The sequence below is a fragment of the Aristolochia californica genome, unplaced genomic scaffold, assembly GCF_029961685.1.
Source record: "Aristolochia californica isolate CCGP_79_NKW_82.1479 unplaced genomic scaffold, dmAriCali1.0.hap1 SCAF_16, whole genome shotgun sequence".
Lineage (NCBI taxonomy): Eukaryota > Viridiplantae > Streptophyta > Magnoliopsida > Piperales > Aristolochiaceae > Aristolochia > Aristolochia californica.
This window is the reverse complement of record NW_027181837.1, coordinates 19196167-19219166: the sequence shown is the minus strand read 5'-3', so window position 1 is coordinate 19219166 and position 23000 is coordinate 19196167. Positions and strand designations below refer to the sequence as shown.

Here is a 23000-nt window from a genome sequence, read left to right as displayed (position 1 = left end):
GTTGCAGGTAGTTTCAGACTTGGAAAGCTAAGCATGAACTCTTTTGAGTTCTTTATCATATTCCATCTGAAATAGCTGTCCAACTTATTTTTTCTCTCTGAACTTTAACAACCTTCCCCTTGTAACACTTTTGTCGTTCATACGGAATTGATGAACAGCTAAAATACCTGCGAGAACCAGCACATTTGAGTCAAACTAGCATTAATCACTGCTCATCTTAATAAATTACAACCACAAATCTCTTCACTATCCTCGCGTACTCGTTACAAGTATGAGTTTACCCTCGGAGAATTCCCGAGACGCATCTCTTCTTATCGTATAAGCATCTGAATGCATTTTCTCATTATGTTCCCTAACCAGAAGTCGTTCTAAATTTGACGAGTAGTGCATTTGTCTCAGCCCTTCAAGTTTCTTCTCCGCGTTCTTATCAAGGATCTGAATGCATTCAATAGGTTGGTTTACCAATGCTAATGCTAATGCTAATGCTAATGCTAATGCTAATGCTAATGCTAATGCTGCAGCACAGGGAGCTCACCTTTGCAAAACATTAATGGAAAAGTTAGAGACACATTGATACTACATTTAATATTTTATGAAAGGTTAATTACATTATTTGTATTTAAAGAGAAGGCCAGTGGATGACTTTCCCCCCTGATCATTGCATAGAGGAAGGGAAAGGGTACAATGAGGGTTGTAATATCATTTAAAAAAAATTATATTTTCATTAATATAATTTTACTATAAATAAAAGTTAATTGTATCCACCGTTATATATGGTTTGTATAGAAATTTGAATATTACTTTACAATTTGTCCACATTTGAAATAAGGCACTTAAGAGGGTTATACATCAAAATTTCCCTAAACTTTATAGTGAGGAAAGATAAAAGAGAAATCATGGATGGAGAGAAGCGAAGTTTTACAAATTTTCACTTTATATAGACAAGAGAAGATAAGTTGGGTATTAAATTAAAATAAGTAGTTTATTAAAAATTTATTTATATTTTTTATAATATATTTTCTATGAATTCCAAAACTAGTAAATGAGTATGGGTCTAACTTTCAAAGGAGAATGAAAGAATTTTTGAGAGCTCAATTGATTTCCCTACAAGTTGGATCATGAGAGTTGCCAATTGTGAATTACATAAAATTGACTTTTGGTAGAGTAAAAGGACAAAGGAACTTGGTTATAGTTTTGGCCTGGCTTGGCTCTTCTTGCATGTGATTCATTTTGGTAATGAATCTTGTGTTTCAAACTATTGAATTATTCCTTATTACAAAACCCAAAACCCATATATATTTTGTCTCAGCTAAAGTTTATGTCTAACTTGAGTTGGAGTGCTAATGTGGCACTTAGTAATAATATAACACATGTAAGACTTAAGACTTAAAGGAAATTAGCAACAGAAAAAATGTATTCATGAATTTTTCTGTCTATGAAACGTATTTTTAGCAACAGAAGAACGACCACATTTCCACCAAAAAAAGATTCCATCGCAAAAGATAAAATATGCTAGCAGAAGTTTCCATATGCTAATAGTTTCCTGCCCCAAGAGACTCTTTTTACTGACAAAATTTCCATTTTTTGAAATGTTTTTCACGGAAAGAAAAAATCCCTAAAAAGATGGGATTATTGATGAAAGATTTTTCTAGTAGGTGTTTTTTCAATTGGAGAGATGATATTTACCAAAAAAAAATATTTTTTTTTATGGATAAGTCTTTTCATTTTACACTTGTGTGCCCTTATTTCTTCCTTCCCTTCCCTTTTTTCTTCCACACAATTCTCCTTGTTTTACCACTCCAGACACAACTGATTGACGATTCTCCCTATCGCCACTAATTTTAGGTTTTTTTTCCATGGTGTTGTTAGAGAGAGAGAGAGAGAGAGAGAGAGAGAGAGAGAGAGAGAGAAATATTCTTTTCTTCTTTTTTGGCTTTTTTGAGGATTGAGGGGAAAAGAGAAAGAAGGGAAAAGGGGAGAGGGAGAGGTATACGTATCCTAAAGCTGAAATCCTTCTCTCTTTTTATTTCTTCTTTATTTTTTATTGGTTTAGGAAAAGTGTAATTAGAGATAAGTGTCTTCCACCGAAGTTTACACGTGCGGGGAGAGTTAAGTAATAGTCCCACATGAATTAGTGAGTACAAAGATATTGAGTTTATTAGTTGGTAAAGAGACTCCTTAAGTTGGCTAGTCATTTCGGGATGGGCCTTGAACCCGACTTTACAAACCACAAAAAAGGGCCTACACATGAGTGAGACTGTTAAGGAATAGTCTCACATATGAGTACCTACTCTAATACCAAGTGAAGTTGGTTCCAAGGCCCATTACAAAATGACTAGCCAACTTAAGAAGTTTTTTTACCAACTAATAAACTCAAGATTTTTGTGCTGACTAATCCATGTGAGACTATTCTTTAACAATATTTATTTTGTGCAAGCTAAGCCTTTTGAAAAAACCAAAGAGACCCCAACTTGACAGGAAGAAATAAAATAAGTGCAATGAAATAGGTATTTTTTCTACATGTTGTGGTAAACTTTATGTCACTAGACCATCCTAGGGGAGAACATAAAATGAATAATTTGCATCAAGGACAAAGAGTCTTTTTCTTTGCATGCTGGAATTACAAACTTTAGCGTAAGGTAGAGTGTTGAAGAACAAATATGGACATCTTATATTACTATCATGAAATGGAGTCTCACAGAGAAAGAATGAATGTGGCAGAGTCTTATATGAGTTTCATGGGAAGAAGCTTCAGATGAGGAAGAATTTTAGTATTATTTAGACATATATTTATATTAGAGTTCTTTAAGTATTCTAAAAAATTTCTTTACGAGTTGTTCTTGATTGGGGTGTAACTATAAGGTTGCATTCTTTTAACTGTAAAACAACAATTGTGTAGAAAATTCAATTTTTTCTTGTTGAGTAACAATTATATGATCTACAACATAATTCATACCTCTTTGAACTCCATCAACCTCATATTTATATTTTCATCGTACTTATAGTGAGTAATAAAAAAAATATAGCAATAACATGAACTCGATGCAAAGTATTCTCATTTCTTCTTGAATCGAACAAGTCTTATAATGCCTTATACTTTATGTGTTCATTGTTTAACCTATCCTTAATTATTGTTCTTGCTCTTTTCAATGCTTCAAACAAATACCTTACCATAATACTCTATAAGTGGCTCTAAATTAGATGTACTTCTTTTCCCTTACACCATTAGGACTCGTCCTTAAATGATCTCAGTTAACTTTCGCTCCATATAAATTTGCTATAAGTCATTCCCCTCCCCTCTTTTTACATAAATATCACAAGTTAATTTAAAAAACAACCCCTTTTGGATAATAACCAATTACATGGATAAAAAATCGATTTTTTGGATAAAAAATGGCCCCTTTTGGTAATGAATCAATGTGTTTCAATCTATTGAATTATTCCTTATTACAAAACCCAAAACCCATATATATTTTTTCTCATCTAAAGTTTATCTCTAACTTGAGTTGGAGTGCTAATGTGGCATACCGTGCACACTTAGTAATAATATAACGCATGTAAGACTTAAGAAAAAGAAACTAGATTCTAGTCGTGCCACTCGTCCCTCCACCACCAATATCGCCGTAGAACGTTGCAGTGGCAGTTTCCCATCCACCTTCTCCAAACACTCCGGCAAAGAAAAGTGCCATGGAAGCTATGGTTACAGTATACCAAATAATAGCCATGTCTGCTGTATTTTGTCTCCCAAGCTTCGTTTCATGGTCAATTATACATAACCAGATCCAGGGAGGCAAACCGAAGTCCATTTTTGTTACCATCAATTAGCTATTTACATCAGTTGCAGGTAGTTTCAGACTTGGAAAGCTAAGCATGAACTCTTTTGAATTCTTTATTATATTCCATCTGAATTTGCTGTCCAACTTATTTTTTCTCACCGAACTTTAACAACCTTCCCCTTGTAACACTTTTGTCGTTCATGCGGAATTGATGAACAGCTAAAATACCTGCGAGAACCAGCACATTTGAGTCAAACTAGCATTAATCACTGCTCGTCTTAGTAGATTACAACCACAAATCTCTTCACTATCCTCGCGTTACAAGTATGAGAATACCCTCGAAGAATTCCCGAGACGCATCTCTTCTTATCGTATAAGCATCTGAATGCATTGTCTCATTATTTTCCCTAACCAGAAGTTCTAAATTTGACGAGTGCATTTGTCTCAGCCCTTCAAGTTTCTTCTCCGCGTTCAGGATCTAAATGCATTCAATAGGTTGGTTTACCAATGCTAATGCTCTATTGTTGTTCATCTGCTGCAGCACAGGGAGCTTGTGGGTATGACAACTTCTTCGACCAAGGCTACGGCCTTGAGACGACTGCCCAGAGCGAGGTGATTGATAGGGATCGGGGGGGAAGTGATTGATTTCTCGGCTTGCCGGAAGAGGAGCAGACAGAGGAATCCGATCACCAAGAATGGAATATAACAGCTACTGACCGACAGAGGTTCGGACAACACCAGTTTTCGTCCTTGACCCGGTATGGGTCGACAAATTAGGCTACAAGTGCCCTAAGGCTTGTGCGTAGACGACCCAAACTGCTCATTAGGTTTGTATTTTGAGAAAAAGAGCCAGAGAAGGGGAGAGATGTATGAGAAGAATCAAAATGTATATCCTGTTTCAATCTCTCGTTAACATGTTATATCTACATGGCTGATCCAATACAAAAAGCCTTTTGGTGCGAAATGGCTATCCCAACTGTTAGATCGTAATCGGATGGCTGAGATAGTCGTTGATCATGATCGGACGACTGAGATAACCGTTTCACATGTTTTTTGCACCAAATGGTTTTTCGTACACAGCTGATCCAATACAAAAAGTCATTTGGTGTGAAACATATGAAACGGCTATCTCAGCCATCCGGGCTGAGCTAGTCGTTGATCGGACATCTGAGATAGTTGTTGATCATGCGACGACAGAGATAGTATTACACTTGTTTCACACCAAATAGTTTTTCATATTGGATCAGCCTTTGTATATATATACACAAATTCAAAAAATTATATACTAGATTAAAGAATGTAGAATTTTGGGTAAGTTTCAAAAGCAACCTTCTTTAAATACTAAACTTATAAATAAGACCAGCTAATTACTAAATTTTATTTGGCTATTGGGACCTCACCTTTGCAAAACATTAATGGAAAAGTTAGAGACACATTATACTACATTTAATATTTTATGAAAGGTTAATTACATTATTTGTATTTAAAGGAAAGGCCAAAGGATGACTTTCTCCCCTGATCATTGCATGGAGGAAGGGAAAGGGTACAATGAGGGTTTTAAGGCAGAGTATCATTTAAAAAAAAATATTTTCCTTAATATAATTTTAATATAAATAAATGTTAATTGTATCCACCGTTATATACTTTTTATAGAAATTTGAATATTACTTTACAATTTGTTCACATTTGAAAATAAGGCACTTAAGAGGGTTATACATGAAAATTTCCCTAAACTTTATAGCGAGGAAAGATAAAGGAGATGTCATGGATGGAGAGAGGGAGAGAAAAATTCAGCAAGTGCTAAGTTTTACAAATTTTCACTTTATATAGACAAGAGAAGATAAGTCGGTCATTAAATTAAAATAAGTAATTTATTTATATTTTTCGTAATATATTTTTTATGAATTCCAAAACTAGTACATGAGTATGGGTCTAACTCTCAAATGAGAATGAAAGAATTTTTGAGAGCTCGATTAATTATAGGTCATTCACTTCCCTTCAAGTTGGATCATGAGAGTTGCCACTTGTGAATTACATAAAATTGACTTTTGGTAGAGTAAAAGGACAAAGGAACTTGGTTATAGTTTTTGCTTGGCTTGGCTCTTCTTGCATGTGATTCATTTTGGTAATGAATCTTGTGTTTCAAACTGTTGAATTATTCTTTATTACAAAGCCCAAAACCCATATATATTTTGTCTCTACTAAAGTGTATCTCTAACTTGATATGGAGTGTTAATGTGGCATACCATGCACACTTAGTAATAATATAACACATGTAAGATTTATGACTTGAAAGAAATTAGATTCTAGTCATGCCATTGAGAAAAAAAGTACTGATGAATTTTTCTGCCTATGAAATGCATCTTTAGCTACAGAAGAACGACCAAATTTCCATTAAAAAAATATTCCATCTCAAAAGAGAAAATATGCTATCAGAAGTTTCCATATGCTAACAGCTTCCTACCCCAAGAGACTCTTTTTACCGACAAAAATTCCTTTTTTTGAAATATTTTTCACAGAAAGAAAAACTCCCTTAAAATATGGGATTATTGATGAGTGATTTTTCTACTAGGTGTTTTGCCAATTGGAAAGATGATATTTACCAAATATATATATATTTTTTGTAGATAAGTTTTTTAATTTTACACTTGTGTGCCCTTATTTCTTCCCTTCCCTCTTTTCTCCCACACAATTCTCCCTGTTTTACAACTCCAGACAAAACTGATTGACGATTCTCCCTATCGCCACTAATTTTAGGTTTTTTTTCCATGGTGTTGTTAGGGGGGAACGAAGAGAGAGAGAGAGAGAGAGAGAGAGAGAGAGAGAGAGAGAGAGAGAGAGAGAGAGAGAGAGAGAGAGAGAGAGAGAGAGAGATTATTTTCTTCTTTTTTGGCTCTTTTGCGGGGTGAGAGGAAAAGAGAAAGAAGGGCAAAGGGGAGAGGGAGAGTTAAGTAATAGTCCCACATGGATTAGTCAGTATAAAGATCTTGAGTTTATTAGTTGGCAAAGAGACTCCTTAAGTTGGCTAGTCATTTCGGGATGGGCCTTGAACCCGACTTCACAAACCACAAAAAATGGGCTACACATGAGGGGGACTGTTGAGAAATAGTCTCACATATGAGTACCTGCTCTGATACCAAGTGAAGTTGGTTCCAAGGCCCATCACAAAATGACTAGCCAACTGAAGAATTTTTTTTTCTAACTAATAAACTCAAGATCTTTGTACTGACTTATCCATGTGAGACTATTTTGTACAACCTAAGCCTTTTGAAAAAAAAGAGAGACCCCAACTTGACATAGAGAAGTAAAAGAAGTAAAATAAGTGCAATGAAATAGGTATTTTCCCACATGTTGTGGGAAACTTTATGTCACTAGAACATCCAAGGGGCGAACATAAAATGAATAATTTGCATCAAGGACTAAGAGTCTTTTTTTTTGCAAGTTGAAATTAAAAACTTTAACTCAAGGCAGAGTGTTGGAGAACAAATATGGACGAGTCTTATATTATTATCATGAAACGGTAGTAGGACCTTAAAAAAATTTCAAATTATCTTATAGTTTGGTTATAATCCATTTCTATCACATTAGTCATATTAATTTTGTGTAGAGGCACAAATTTCATGAGTTTTATTTCTCCAACATACTAACTTTTCCCTTAATGTGTCTCTATTCTAATTCAACGAAAATAAATAACGTATACTTATAGTCTACACAAGTATATTCAAACATTATGACTTGCACGAGTAGAAATTCAATGATTGTGAATTAAGCTCATGTCGACAAAGTGACTAAATTTATGAACTGCTGATTAAATTCACTTTGTTGTTTGTATAACTATATTCTAAGTTTGAACTTATGACTAAGGATCTAGTTTTCAAATGTGTTCTGAATAAAAAAAATTCACATAAGTAGTAGTAAGAGTTATAGAGTTAACAATTTAAGCTTAAGGCTTCAAATTTATCTAATCTATCAATTTTTAACTAAGTTGAAACCAACTTCTGACATTTAACTTAAACCCTTGGTTGTGATAACCTTGTTTTCTTTCACATGTCTTAGCACACTCTAAATCAATCCAATTTATTTTTAGGCTAATTGATGAAAGTATTGCAACTATCTTGGAGTGTGGATTATAATATTTTTTGGATAAAAATACCAGGCTTATTTTCACCAAAGTTAGAAAATAGAGATTCTTGGGTAACTAATTTGATTCATAGATTAGAAGATTATTTGGATAAAAATGGTAGGCTGATTTGCACCAAAGTTAGAAATTAGAGATTCTTGGGTAACTAATTTGATTCATAGAAAGTCACATAAGGCTACTTTGGTTCGATTGATTATGGGACTGACCAAAGTATTATTTATCCTATTTATGAACATGGATGCTAGAAATTTTAGAGCAAATCCAGCCACTAATACCATAAAGTAGAAAATAAAATCCAAGAGTGACTTATTATGATATCTAGACAATCCAAAAACCAGATACATAATTATGAATTCTCGTTTGAATCCATCGAAAGGTAGGGAATGCATCAATAACCTAATGTCCTTAAGCCGGTGATTACCAAAGTGCTAGTTTATATAAGATTTTGATTTTCATAGAAATTCCAAGTCTACATAAACTAGTCAAACATTGGTATATGAGGTTAGATAATAAAATTATCATTGAATCAATCCTCAAAACCAAGTTTCATCTAAGAATCTCCAAATTGACATGAATACCAATTATATATTTCTATCTGCACTCCTCACTCGACGATCAAGTGACTTTGCATACCCAAATTTTGTTTTTGTTTCATTGTCTCGACAATTAGAAATGAATTTAGGCTTCTTTTGGGAATTCAAATTTGCTTCACCCCATTTAACTTTGATCTTCTAGCTGAGCAGTCAAATGCACAATGGTCAATGATTCCTCATTTGTATCATGAATCATTATGCATAGGTAATATTATGACCTTTATCAAACTTGTCCTATGAGAACTTTTACATTTTTTTCCTTTTTAGTCTCATAAAATTTATCAGCGAGACAAGGCCATTTAACTTTTTTTGTGACCATCTCTTAAATACTAGACCCATGATCCAGCCTAATCATCAGTTTATCTATTTACAACATCCTAACCTAGAACTCTTTGTCTTGAATACACTATTATATACCATCCAAATCTGAGGTCCAATTTATTCGTCTCTCTTGAAGTTTAAACTCCTTCCCCTTTTAACACTTTTTGTCATTCATAAAGGAGTGATGAACAGCTAAAATACCAGAAAAAACCTACACATTTGAGTCAAATTAGCATTAATCACAACTCTTATCGTTTTACTTTGAGACTTTTATTTTTTTTACCCAATTTTTTAAATATAATTAGATAAATGACAAAATTTTAAACTTATTTAGGAAAATACCCAACTTTGACCAATCAATTGCACATGTGTATAGTCAAAAGTGACAAGCAAGCTTTGACGGACTACGTGTTACCATGTCATCATGCCACATCATCACCTTGTGAGTCGAACAACAAGACAATTGACATGTCATCACCCATGTAAGATGCCATGTCATTAAATACTTTAACACATCATCATGCCATGTCATTCGCACCACATAAGCCTTCGTTTCCCTTCTTATTTTTTTTGGTTCTCTCTCTCTTACCGCTTGATCTCTCTCCTCTACTCTCACCCTCTCGCTGTGCCAGCTGCCACCACTCTATCTCACTCCTCTCCTCTCGCCTTCTCGCCTTCTCGTCGTGCCCGCTCCCCATTGTTGTTGCCACAACTCCTGGCGCTCTCCTACCATAGCTCGATCTCTCTGCTCTCCTCACATCTCACCCCTCTCGTTGTGCTTGCTCCTGCCACCTCTAGTCCCCACTACTGGCTGCTATCTTATATTATTTTTTTATTTTAAATATAAAATAATAAAACATGTAAATTTTATTTTAAAACTAATATAAATTTTTTATAATTTTTAATTATTAAATATTCTAAATCGATAATAAATTGTGTTAAATAGGTAAGAGTAAGAACTTTTAATTAATTTATTTATTTTTTAATAATTTTTTCAATTTATAAATATTTTAAATCGATGATGATGTGGTTTGCCATGTTATATTTTAAACTAAGGGTTTTTATGTCATTTAATGATGTGGCATCTTACATGGGTCATGATGTTTCAGGAAGATGATAAGAGCTAATATGGTATGATGACATGGTGACACGTAATCGGTCAAAGTCTACGTGTTACTTTTGACTGTATATATGTGTAGTTGACCGGTCAAAGTTGGGGTATTTTCCTAAATAATTTCAAAAATTCATCATTTATCTATTTGTTTAAAAAGTTGGGTAAAAACCTAAATGTCCCTTTCTTTTTATTACAATTTATGCAAAGTAAATGATTGCGAGGATACTTAAAACTGTTTTCCTTCATATGTCTGGCCGAATTGCCAATTAGAAGGTGCGACATTATCAGACTGAACCATCTTCCCATCACTGGTTTTGACTTGGAAAGACAAACTTTGACCTAAAAAACTTGCATTAATCTGCCAATTCTCACCCCAGTTGCGCATCATCGGCAGCCAACCTGTTTTAGAACCCTTGATATTAACACTAGAAATGTCACCAGTACCACCAACATTGTAGATTAGCACCAGCAAAAAGCTAGGGTTACCCTTAAGCTCGAACTTGACACCGCCGGTCTTCACACAGGGAACCCGCCGGTACTGAACATTGATGATCCCGGCTTCAATTTTCGCGATTTTTCTAAACATGGGTTCGGACAGATCAAAATGCTTGTTGGGAGGAGAACAGACACCGCCAGGAGGGCAGAGGTTTGTTGCTGTGACATGAACGGAGCCGTGCTGGCACCAGTGAGGGGTGTTGTAGCATTGGACCTCAAAGCAGGCACCACATGCTTCGCCATTGTTGTACAGGGATGAGCTCAGTGCTGTGGTTTCTACACCATAACCTTCTTTCACTGGATCTCCATAGCCGCATGCACCCCCTGAAAGCAAGGAAATGGATTAGAACTAAGCAATGCTTCAGTTTTAATGAGTACCTGGGGCAAATTTGGTACCACTCGTCCCTCCACCAATATCACCGTAGAACGTTGCAGTGGCAGTTTCCCATCCACCTTCTCCAAACACTCCGGCAAAGAAAAGGGCCATGGAAGCTATGGTTACAGTATAACAAATAGTAGCCATGTCTGCTGTATTTGGTCTCCCAAGCTTCGTTTCATGGTCATTTATACATAACCAGATCCAGGGAGGCAAACCGAAGTCCTTTTTTGTTACCATCTATTAGCTATTTACAGCAGTTGCAGGTAGGTTCAGACTTGGAAACCTCAGCATGAAGTCTTTTGAGTTCTTTATTATATTCCATCTGAATTTGCTGTCCAACTTATTTTCTCTCTCTGAACGTTAACAACCTTCCCCTTGTAACACTTTTGTCGTTCATGCGGAATTGATGAACAGCTAAAATACCTGCGAGAACCAGCACATTTGAGTCAAACTAGCATTAATCACTGCTCATCTTAGTAAATTACAACCACAAATCTCTTCACTATCCTCGCGTACTTGTTACAAGTATGATTTTACCCTCGGAGAATTCCCGAGACGCATCTCTTCTTATCGTATAAGCATCTGAATGCATTTTTTCATTATTTTCCCTAACCAGAAGTCGTTCTAAATTTGACGAGTAGTGCATTTGTCTCAGCCCTTCAAGTTTCTTCTCCGCGTTCTTATCAAGGATCTGAATGCATTCAATAGGTTGGTTTACCAATGCTAATGCTCTATTGTTGTTCATCTGCTGCAGCACAGAGAGCTTGTCGGTATAGCAACTTCTTCGACCAAGGCTACGGCCTTGAGACGACTGTTCAGAGCGAGGTGATTGATAGGGATCGGGGGGAAGTGTTTGAAATCTCGGCTTGCCGGAAGAGGAGCAGACAGAGAAATCCGATCACCAAGAATGGAAGATAACAGCTACTGACTGACAGAGGTTCGGACAATACCAGTTTTCGTTCTTTACCAGCCAAATTAGGCTTGTGCGTAGACGACCCGAACAGCTCATTAGGTTTGCCATTAGAGAAAGAGAGCCTGAGAAGTGTAGAGATGAATGAGAAGAATAAAAATGTATATCCTGTTTCAATTTCTCGTTAACATTTATATCTACATGGCTGATCCAATACAAAAAATCTTTTGGTGCGAAACAGCTATCTCAACCATTAGATCTTGATCGGACGGTTGAGATAGTTGTTGATCATGATCCGACGACTGAAATAGCCGTTTCACATGTTTTACACCAAATGGTTTTTCGTATTGGACCAACCCTCTTTATAGATCTGTCTATATATGTGTATGTATATATACACGGCTGATCCAATACGAAAAGCTATTTGGTGTAAAACATGCAAAACAGCTATCTTAGCCATGTCATTATCGGACGGCTGAGATAGTGTCACCCATGTTTCGCACCAAAGGTTTTTTTGTATTGGATTAGCCCTTTATATATATATACACACACACAAATTCACAAAATTATATACAAGATTAAAGAATGTAGAAATTTGGTTAAGTTTCAAATGCAATTGTTGCATTTTTAAATGTAGCCTCTTAAATACTAAACTTATAAATAAGACCAGCCAATAACTAAATTTTATTTGGCCACTGGGACCTTTGCAAAACATTAATGGAAAAGTTACAGACACATTGATACTACATTTATTATGTTATGAAAGGTTAATTACATTATTTGTATTTAAAGAAAAGGTCAGTGGATGACTTTCTCCCCTGATCATTGCATAGAGGAAGGGAAAGAGTACAAAGAGGGTTGTAAGGCCCCTGATCATTTTCAAAAAAAAAATATACTTTTATTAATCTAATTTTACTATAAATAAAAGTTAATTGTATCCACCGTTATATATGGTTTTTATAGAAATTTGAATATTACTTTACAATTTGTCCACATTTGAAATAAGGCACTTAAGAGTGTTATACATGAAAATTTCCCTAAACTTTATAATAAGGAAAGATAAAAGAGAAATCATGGATGGAGAGAAGAGAAGTTTTACAAATTTTCACTGTATATAGACAAGAGAAGATAAGTCGGTCATTAAATTAAAATAAGAAATTTATTAAAAAAATATTTATATTTTTTATAATATTTTTTTATAGATAAGACTTTTAATTTTACACTTGTGCGTCCATATTTCTTCCTTCCCTTCCCTCTTTTCTCCCACACAACTCTCCTTGTTCTACCACTCCAGACAAAACCGATTGACGATTATCCCTATCGCCACTAATTTTAGGTTTTTTTTCCATGGTGTTGTTAGGGGGGAGAGAGAGAGAGAGAGAGAGAGAGAGAGAGAGAGAGAGAGAGATTCTTTTCTTCTTTTTTGGCATTTTTGAGGGGTGAGGGGAAAAGTGAAAGAAGGGAAAACGGGAGAGGGAGAGTTATACGTATCCTAAAGCTTAAATCCTTCTCTCTTTTTATTTCTTCTTTATTTTTTATTGGTTTAGGAAAAGTGTATTTAGAGATAAGTATCTTCCACCGAAGTTTACACGTGAGGGGGAGAGTTAAGTAATAGTCCCACATGGATTAGTGAGAAAAAAGATCTTGAGTTTATTAGTTGGGAAAGAGACTCCTTAAGTTGGCTAGTCATTTCGGGATGGGCCTTGAACCCGACTTCACAAACCACAAAAAAGGGTCTACACATGAGTGAGACTGTTAAGGAATAGTCTCACATATGAGTACCTGCTCTGATACCAAGTGAAGTTGGTTCCAAGGCCCATCACAAAATGAATAGCCAGCTGAAGAAGTCTTTTTGCCAACTAATAAACTCAAGATCTTTGTGCTGACTAATCCATGTGAGACTATTCTTTAACAGTATTTATTTTGTGCAAGCTAAGCCTTTTGAAAAAAAAAAAAAAAGACCCCAACTTGAAAGGGAGAAGTAAAATAAGTGCAATGAAATAGGTATTTTTTCCACATGTTGTGGTAAACTTTATGTCACTAGACCATCCTAGGGGAGAACATAAAATGAATAATTTGCATCAAGGACAAAGAGTCTTTTTCTTTGCAAGCTGAAATTACAAACTTTAGCTTAAAGCAGAGTGTTGAAGAACAAATATGGACGAGTCTTATATGACTATCATCAAACGGAGTCTCACTAAGAAAGAATGAATGTGGTAGAGTCTAATATGAGTTTCATGGGAAGAAGCTTCAAATGAGGAAGAATTTTAGTATTATTTAGACTTATATTTATGTTAGATTTCTTTAAGTATTCTAAGATTTATCTTTACGAGTTGTTCTCTATTGGGGTGTAACTATGACATTACTAGTAGTTTAATTGAACTCAGATTCTATGTATTCTCTCTATCATAAATAGAGAATCATTATACTCAATTGAGAATTATTTTTTCTCCGAAAATTCCAACATATGGTTAGCATTTACATCATTGTTAAGGACATGCTATTAAATAAGGTTGCATTCTTTTAAATGTAAAACAACAATTGTGTAGCAGATTCAAGTTACTTAGAATTATCGTTATTTTTATTGTATAATTCTCAAGAACTCCACTTCAATATATATTTTTTAATTTATTTTCTGAAAGTCATGTACATCTATAGAACCCACTAAAAGATAAGTATTTTAAATAAATTATAAAATATAATCTTACCGTCGAGTATAAAAAATTTGTGTTTGTAATCTTTATTATTATTAAATTATTTATTATATTTTAAAATAAAAAATGGTTTACTAGTATTATACATGTCCTAGAGCAAAGATAATATTTTTTACGATTTATAGTCTTTAGGATGAAAATGCCCCTGTTTTCAACCTACAACTCTCATAAAATGTGATTATAACATTACATAACATATATTCCATTATATATAAAAAAAAAATCCTCCTTGTTTTCGGCCTAATGTAAGACTTCTTTTTCCAAAAAATAATTATAATACTTTATAATAAAATATTATATTATACACTACTATGATACTATATTAAACAATAAATAATAAGTATGTTACTCGAAATATTATATTAAGCACTATCATAATCCTATGTTAAAAGATAGTTGTAGGATTGAAATAGAAGAATTTTCATTGTAAAGACTCTAACCGGTGAATATATCATCTTTCATATATGAATTGTAGATTTAGCAATATTTAATATCTAATTCGTAAATTTTCCTAAACAATACACGCACTTGCTATGGTCCATACTGTCACCCTGGTCCGGGTTGTCAACTGGACCCTACTTGTCACAACCTCTAACAATTCAAAGAACCGACCCGAAGCCAATTTCACATTAAGGGGGGGTTAGTCCACAATGAAGTGGAAAATTGAATTGAAATGAATTGCTTCCACTTCAACTCATGTTTGGGTGTTAGTCCAGGCTAGTTGAAGTGGCTGGAAAACAGATTTCAGTGCCCTTTTCTAAATAAATGATTATAGTTTATTATAAATTAAAACAATAATTACGTGTGACTACAATAAATTATATAAAATTAATAAAAAATTTAAAAATAACATAAGGAAATATAATAAATAAACATAATGGTTTATTTAATTATAACAATTGGATAGTTAAACCAATTAATGATTATAGTTTATTATAAATTAAAACAATAATTACGTGTGACATGAATAAATTATATAAAATTAATAAAAATTAAAAAATAACATAAGTGAATATAATAAATAAACCTAATAGTTTAATTAATTATAGCAATTGGATAATTAACCAATTAACGATTAAAATTCATTATAAATTAATATACTAATTACGTGACTAGAATATATTATATAAAATTATTAAAAATTAAAAAATAGCATGAGGGAATATAATAAATAAAAATAATGGTTTAATTAATTTTATAAATTGGATAATTAACCAATTAATGATTACAATTCAATATAAATTAACATACTAATTACGTGTGACTAGAATAAATTATATAAAATTAATAAAAATTAAAAAATAACATAAGGGAATATAATAAATAAACCTAATTGTTTAATTAATTATATTAATTAGATAATTAACCAATTAACTATTAAAATTCATTATAAATTAATATACTAATTACGTGACTAGAATATATTATATAAAATTAATAAATACCTACTACAAAGAATAGGTAATAGGGAACAAAGAGACGGGTTCTCTGTTGGAACCGGTCCGATCCGCTTGATTGTTGTCTAAGCCACCGGGAGAGGTACCTTCTTCCCTCAACCAAGATTGCCCATTGAGTTCAAAAAGAGAGCAGAGAAGGGGAGAGAGAGAGAAATGGGTGAACCGGCCATGGCGGCAAGGCTGATGGTGACTGCGCTGGTCATGGCGACGGTGGTGGTGGTAATGGGGGCTTCGAATTCGAACAACGTTTACAGTCCTTGTGCGGACGCGAAGATCCAGCGATCTGATGGGTTTACTTTTGGCATCACGTTTGCGCCGCGAACTTCCTTCTTCAACGGTCAGGTGCAGCTCTCGCCCTGCGATCGGCAGCTCAGTCTTACCGGCAGTGCTCAGCTTGCTGTTTTCCGGCCTAAAGTTGATGAGATCACTCTGCTTACAATCAATACAACCTCCCAATTCGCTCCCGTATGTGTTCCTCTTTTCCCGTACTCTCCCTTCCTTTCCAATTTTTATTTTTATATTATTTTACCTTGTGAATTAATTTTTTTCCTTTTTTCCCCTCCTGAAACAATTTGGGGTTTAATACATTCGTTGACTTAGGGTTTCGTTTTTCGACTGATGGTAAAATATTTCGCTCTCTTATTTCATTTCTTAATCTAGAGATTGAATTGCTGCATTTGAAACTGGAATAGGTTTTTGTGTTTATCTGGTCTGATTGTTTAAGCCCCTGTAAAGTGAAGTTCTGGTCTGATTGTTTAAGCCCCTGTAAAGTGAAGTTTGAAAGTGAGAGTGGGATGTGAATATCCCCTTTATTTGAGTCACAAAATCACGGTAGTACGCGTGATAAGTTGGAGTGAAATTCACTTTATATACGGAAAGTAGATCACCCGTTGTTTTACAAAATGATAGAATCTGAAATTCCACCTGAATCGACTTGCCATTCCATCTTCCCCTTCATTATTTCTTTCTTGTTTCTTCCTCTTCCTCCTCCTTTCTCTTTCTTCTTCTCTTTATTTTTTTAACACAAATGGGGTGAGGGAGGGCATCCTACTCCCACTGTGGCTTCTTGTCACCGGAAGGGTGTTAACTTTTGGTAAAAGCTTTCTCTTTATTTCAATCATTTCATCGATTTACATCGGTTTTTATACACTAAATTACATTTATTTATCCTAATTGCTTGGATACCTCTTAGGACTTGTTGTGTTTTTACGGATCTGGAAGACCGCTCCAGAGGAAAAAGTCCTCCTCTGGAGGATTTCATGTTAATAGTCCCCCTCAAGTTGGTGCGTGTAGATCTCTTATACCCAAATTGCCAAGTGAGTTGTAGAAGTTTTTGCCGCATATTGCTCTTGTAAGAATGTCTGCCAACTAGTCTTTGGATTTTGTTAACTTTCGGTGAAATCTTTCTCTTTTTATTTCAATCATTTTATCGCTTTACATCGGTATTTATACACTAAATTATAGTTATTTATCCTAATTGCTCCGATACCTCTAGGGACTTCTTCCTCCGTTTTTATGGATCTGGAAGACTGCTCCAGAGGAAGAAGTCCTCCTTTGGAGGATCTCACGCCAACAAACGGGATGACAACAGGATGTTGACGAAGGGAGGAGGCAGCCCTCCTCTCTTGTCGTCGCTATTCCCTTTCAGGGGAAGGTCTTTCTCCCCCGTTTTTTTTATTATTTAATTATATATTTACTTTATAAATTAATTATTTTTATCTTTGATTTTAAAAATACTTATGAATAAAATTGTACGTATTATTTTAATTATGTGTAATTTTTATTAACTACTTAAATAACATAAATAGTGTTTAAATTAGTAACTTTAATCTTGATAATTTAATTAATTTATGAGTATTTATTATTTTATTTTGAGTAAATAGATATATTAGTTTATGATTATTATGTATATAGCACATATTATTTAGAATTATTTAATCAAATTACTTAGAAAGTTCATAATTATTTACCATTGCTTAGTTATTTGAATAAATAAAGTAATTATTAATTTAATTTATTGTCGTCTTATTTAATTAATAAACTAATAATTTAGATAAATTTAAATTTATGTCATCATATTAAAAAATTTATTTTATAATCCGGAGTAGCTAATAATTACTTGAGTACTTTTTTTCTTAGTCTTTTCATACCAAAATAATTTATTAATGAATTCCTTTTACACGTCATAAAGTTAATCTAACACTAAAAATTCATTCTTTATGGAAAGTAGATCGTTGTAGAATTCACTTTCCATTTTGCTGGGTGATCTACTTTTCAAGTGCCCTGACCCCCCTAACCCCCTGCCACTCTGTGCTTTCTTATAAAAAACAAACTTGTTGAAATAAAAAAAAAAATAAAGAATCGGAATTAGCATGCAGAGATACCCATTAAAATGAGCACATTCTTGTTTCTAGAGACAACATGGGTTCAAGGGTTACACTTTTCCAACATTAAGGAAGATTTTGTCCAAGCTTCTAGAAATTTCAAGCGTTCAAAAGCTTGTTTATCAGTGCATTTTTTTCCAATTTGTGCAGGGGGGGTATGAAACTTTGTTTGCTTTAAGCTAAATATCAAGTAACTCACTTTATTGAAAAGTTTCTAAATATAAATTTTATTTGGAAACTTCAAAGTAAATAAAAAAAGAACTACTTGTAAGAAAGTGTGTGCCGTTGGGAGATTGTTGCGTTTTATGTCTGGCTTGTTATATGGTATCAAGATCTCGGGCTCCATTATAAGGTTGTGCATGATTTGGAGAACCTTGAAGAATTGCACGTGATTTAAGCGATCTTGCTAGACACTATTATCAGTGCTAGCAGCAGACATGGTTTGCTCGCATTACTATGATGTGGTAAAAAGATGCATCAAGGTTGAGTAGTCTGTGGAGGCCCTACTTTGGAGCTGTTAATGTGCAACTTCAAAGTCAGAAACTTGTTATTTTAACTGGAAGATTATGTTGTGTAGAACTTTGACCATGTTTTGTAGTTAAGAAGCTTATGCCTTTTTTATCTGCAGTATTGCCTTTCTGTCTATTTATTCTTTTACTTGAGCTGCATGGAAGCAGGTCTGGTACATAAGCTGGTATATCTGTTATTTTTTAAGGTTGAAGTATTTTGACAATCTGTGGATGGGAATCTTGGCTCAGTGGTCACATCTGGAACGTTGTAAATTGTATGTCTTGAATGTAAAGTGTCATGTGTTTTCGTGTGTATATCTTATCTCAGAGAGCATGCTTGCATGTCTGAGTAGTTAGGTCTGATTTTCTCTACTGGGTGTGTTTTTCTATTTTTTTAAATAAGCTAGCTTAGAAAAGGACTGACTGAAGGACCCAGAATGACTCCCTTGTAGCATATTTTATCCCCTATTAATGCCATGTAGACCCATTTTTTGGAGATTTAATCCCCTTGGATCAAAAGAAGGTTGTGTATTATGAGTTATATGAACAAGTTTGATCGATGTTTGATTAAAAGAAAAAAAAAAAGATACTGTTTTGGGTTAGTCCTATAGAAGCAACGAAATGAACAACCACATGAAAAAGGGTGTTCAGAAAGGGTTGGATTGGCCAACTGGTGTAAATGTTGACTACGGACGATTTTTTAAAATGTTTGTGTGTTGTCGTGTCTCTACATCTATTTTGACATTCCTTTGCTTTTGTTAAAATAAAACCCAGGAAAGGTCTGGAGGTTACATGGTAGCATTTGCTGGTCGCAAATACGCTGCAAGATCCGTTCCAAACTTTGTTGCAAATGACACCTACACCATCACAAGTTTCACTCTGGTAATCAGTGGTGTGATCAGATATTTTTCCCATTCGGATATTTCTTTTATTGTGTCTTTCATCCTTTTCACCTTTTTCTGTCTAGGTTCTTGAGTTTCATAAAGGTACATTGCAGAATCTGTACTGGAAGAGAGATGGATGTGCTTCCTGCTCTGGGAAGTCGAATTTTGTTTGCCTTAACAAGGTAGACTGTGGTATCAAGACCTCTGACTGTAAGCACAAGGGTGGGTCAGTTGACTGCAGCCTTGGCATTCAGTTGGCCTTCTCGGGTACAGATAAGCATCTATCAGTCCTTAACTCATGGTATGAGGTCTCCAATCTCAGGCAATATTCTCTCTATGGCCTCTATTCAAATCTCAAGGACTCACTCACCTCCCAGTACAACAGCTTCTTCTAGATGGCTGATTATGTCCTGCTACTCTTGCAGGACGTTGTTGTTACTACTTAACATAAGATGCTTTTCTTTGCTATTTAACATGAGATGCTCTTGTACAACTTCACCTTTCTTTCCTTAGATTCTGTTTTCTTATTTTCTGAAAAATTTCACAGAGTTTCATAATTTTCCATTTCAGAAATGTTCTTCTGTAAATCTGTGTATTAAACCGAGATTGAACTACTTCGTTGTGTATCCATCATTAATTTCTGTTGACAGGCTTTTATGCTTGCACTACTAAATTGTGTTATTCTTGATTGCATAAAAAAATTGTTTTATTCATGGTTCTTTTTCTTCACGCTCAGGAACCTTTAATATTTTCCATTCTGAATAGCTTTTTTATTTCAAAAAAGAAAAATCTGATCTAGTCCGTGTGACTACGACCTGCCTATTTCCTCTGTTTAGAGCAACAATAGATGTCAAATCAGGTGGTGACTAACTCTAAAGATGTTTGGTACTTGTATCTGAAATTAGTTGGTTTCACTCTGGAACAAGGTAAAGTTTACCAGTTTTTATAATTTTTCCTTTTCAGAGGTTCAAGAGGAGTCCCAGCCCTCTCTTTTGTATATAATAGAGAGAGGGAAAACTCCCTTCCCTCTCTATATGCATGAATGTCATTTTTATGTATTATTAACAGTCCTATTGAATTTGATTGCTATTGATGATCTTACAAGTCAAACCTGGTTGACTCACACTCAACACCACTAGCAACTTGTTAGCTAATTTAGGTAAATTTCTCTCTTTTATCTATATAAGCTAGGGTTCATAGAGTAGGACATTGGTGTTTGTTGATTTTCAGGATTCCATAGGTGGTAAAGGAGAGAAGAAAGAAGAAGAAGAAGAGAAGAGGAGAGGAAAAAGAAAGGGGATGTCCAAGAAAAGGAGAGAGGAAGGTGAGCACGTTGAGGAGAGTTTAAAAGAGAATTAAGGTCATGGATTTATGTTAGATTTAGGATCCCATGATAAGGTATTCGACCAAGAGGGTGGAAGAGGAGAGAAAGAAAAAGAAGAGAAGAAGAAAAGGAGAATAAGAAGGAATAGAAGAGAAAGGTGAGAGGAACGGTTAAGGAGAAGGAGACAGAGAAAGAGACAGGGTTTGACAAAAAAGTGTGAAGACGAATTTGAGAAAGAAGAGGGGACACTTAATGATTTACCTCTTGCCTTGAGTCTCTATTTATAGTTGGAGGAAGGTTCCAATGATTACATTGTCATTAGGGCTACAAACTCTCAAATGGAAAAGACATAAGTAGACATACATCATCTTCTTTAATTACTCCCTTGTGTCATCCTTATGAGAAAGTCTCTAATTTACACTTGTTGCCATCTCTTTGATGTAGAGAAGGTATTTACCTTAATGCCCCTTTGAGATGTCTTCCAACAACTTATGTCCTAACCCTCTCCTTTAAGTTGTATTTATAGATGCCAAATATTTAAAAATTACAAGTATACATTTCACCTATAAGGAGTGAATTGGGGACAAAGGTCATAAGATAATTACATCAATGACACCTAAGTTTATTTATATCTTCTAACACTCCCCCTTAAGCTAGTATTGAAAAAACATCTTATATCCCCAACTTAGTACATGCAGTGGTGCAGTGGAGAAAACCTTAAAAATTGACTGACTTTGTGATTATATCAGCAAGTTGTCTGTGGGTTGAGACATATTTAAGACTTATAATTCTTGCTTGCAACATCTCTCACAAAGTGATAGTCCACCTCAATATTTTTAGTTCTCACATTGAAGACTAGGTTGGAGATAACGTGGATTGCAATTTGATTCACAATGGAGTTTTATTGAGCCTTCTTTGTGGAATCCCAACTCTGCTAGAAGAGATTTAATTCATAGAATCTTGTTTACCGCATGTGTCATGACTCTGTATTCTGCTTTTATACTAAACTTTACAACTACATTTTGTGTTTTATTCCTCTATGTAACAAGATTGCTTCCAACTAGAGTATAGTATCCTAAAATAGATTTTCTATTATCCGGTGATCTAACCTAATTTGCATTTGCAAAACTTTCAACATTGAAATGACTATGACACTTATATAGAAGTCTTTGTTCTGGTGCCTTTTTCAAGTACCTGAGAGTCCTCTCCAATGCCTACCAATGAGACATCTAAGGTTTTATGCATATATTGATTGACCACACTGACTACAAAAGAAATATTTGGTCTAGTCATAGTGAGATAAATAAGTTTTCAAACTAGCCCCTATTACTTGCCCATTTCAACTTCTTCTCCCGAGCCAGCTCATAATTTTGTATTTGTCTCCATAGGGGTGTCAATAGGGCGACATCTCATCATTTTTTTGTTTCTTTAAGCAAGTCAAGAACATATTTTTTATGTGATAAGATAATATCATACCTAGACTGAAGAACCTCAATACCATTGAAGTACTTCAGGAGTCCCAAGTTTTTTGTCTTGAATTCATTGCATATTTTGTGTTTGACTTGATTGATGCTATCGATATCATTGCCTGTCAAAATAATATCATACACGTACACAACAAGTAGTACCACACCTTTCTCAGTATGTTTGATAAATACGAAACGGTCCACATAACACATTGTGAACCCGTAGCGGAGCATAACTTGACTAAACTTGTCAAACTAGGCTCGCGAAGATTGTTTTAGATCATAGGACTTTTGTAGGCGGTATACCATTTCTTCTTCAACCACATATCGAGGTGGTTGTTGTATATAAATTTCCTCTTTAATATCGCTATTGAGGAAGACATTTTTACATCTAGCTAAAAAACAGGCCATCGAGAGTTAGCAGTAAGAGATAATAAAAGACATACCGAGTTGAGCATGGTAACAAGAACAAAAATTTCCTCATAATCAATCAATCCCATAAGATTGAGTATAGCCTTTAGCCACGAGACAGA

The 23000-nt window shown here is 34.4% G+C and overlaps 2 protein-coding genes across 2 annotated transcripts; one reads left to right on the top strand and one right to left on the bottom strand.

The window, feature by feature from the left end:
• Positions 1–10168: 10168 nt before the first annotated feature.
• On the bottom strand, positions 10169–10990 carry LOC137952917 (expansin-A23-like). The gene is made up of 2 exons (XM_068800028.1): positions 10837–10990; positions 10169–10764 (listed from the first exon to the last, which is right to left on the bottom strand). Exons 1-2 carry the CDS (start codon positions 10961–10963, stop codon positions 10172–10174), a joined length of 720 nt encoding a protein of 239 aa, XP_068656129.1. The 5' UTR covers positions 10964–10990; the 3' UTR covers positions 10169–10171.
• A 4995-nt stretch (positions 10991–15985) lies between these two features.
• Positions 15986–20324, top strand: LOC137953381 (uncharacterized). The gene is made up of 3 exons (XM_068800753.1): positions 15986–16365; positions 19568–19675; positions 19761–20324. The coding sequence occupies exons 1-3, from the start codon at positions 16054–16056 to the stop codon at positions 20070–20072; spliced, it is 732 nt and encodes a 243-aa protein (XP_068656854.1). The 5' UTR covers positions 15986–16053; the 3' UTR covers positions 20073–20324.
• The last annotated feature ends 2676 nt before the right edge of the window (positions 20325–23000 follow it).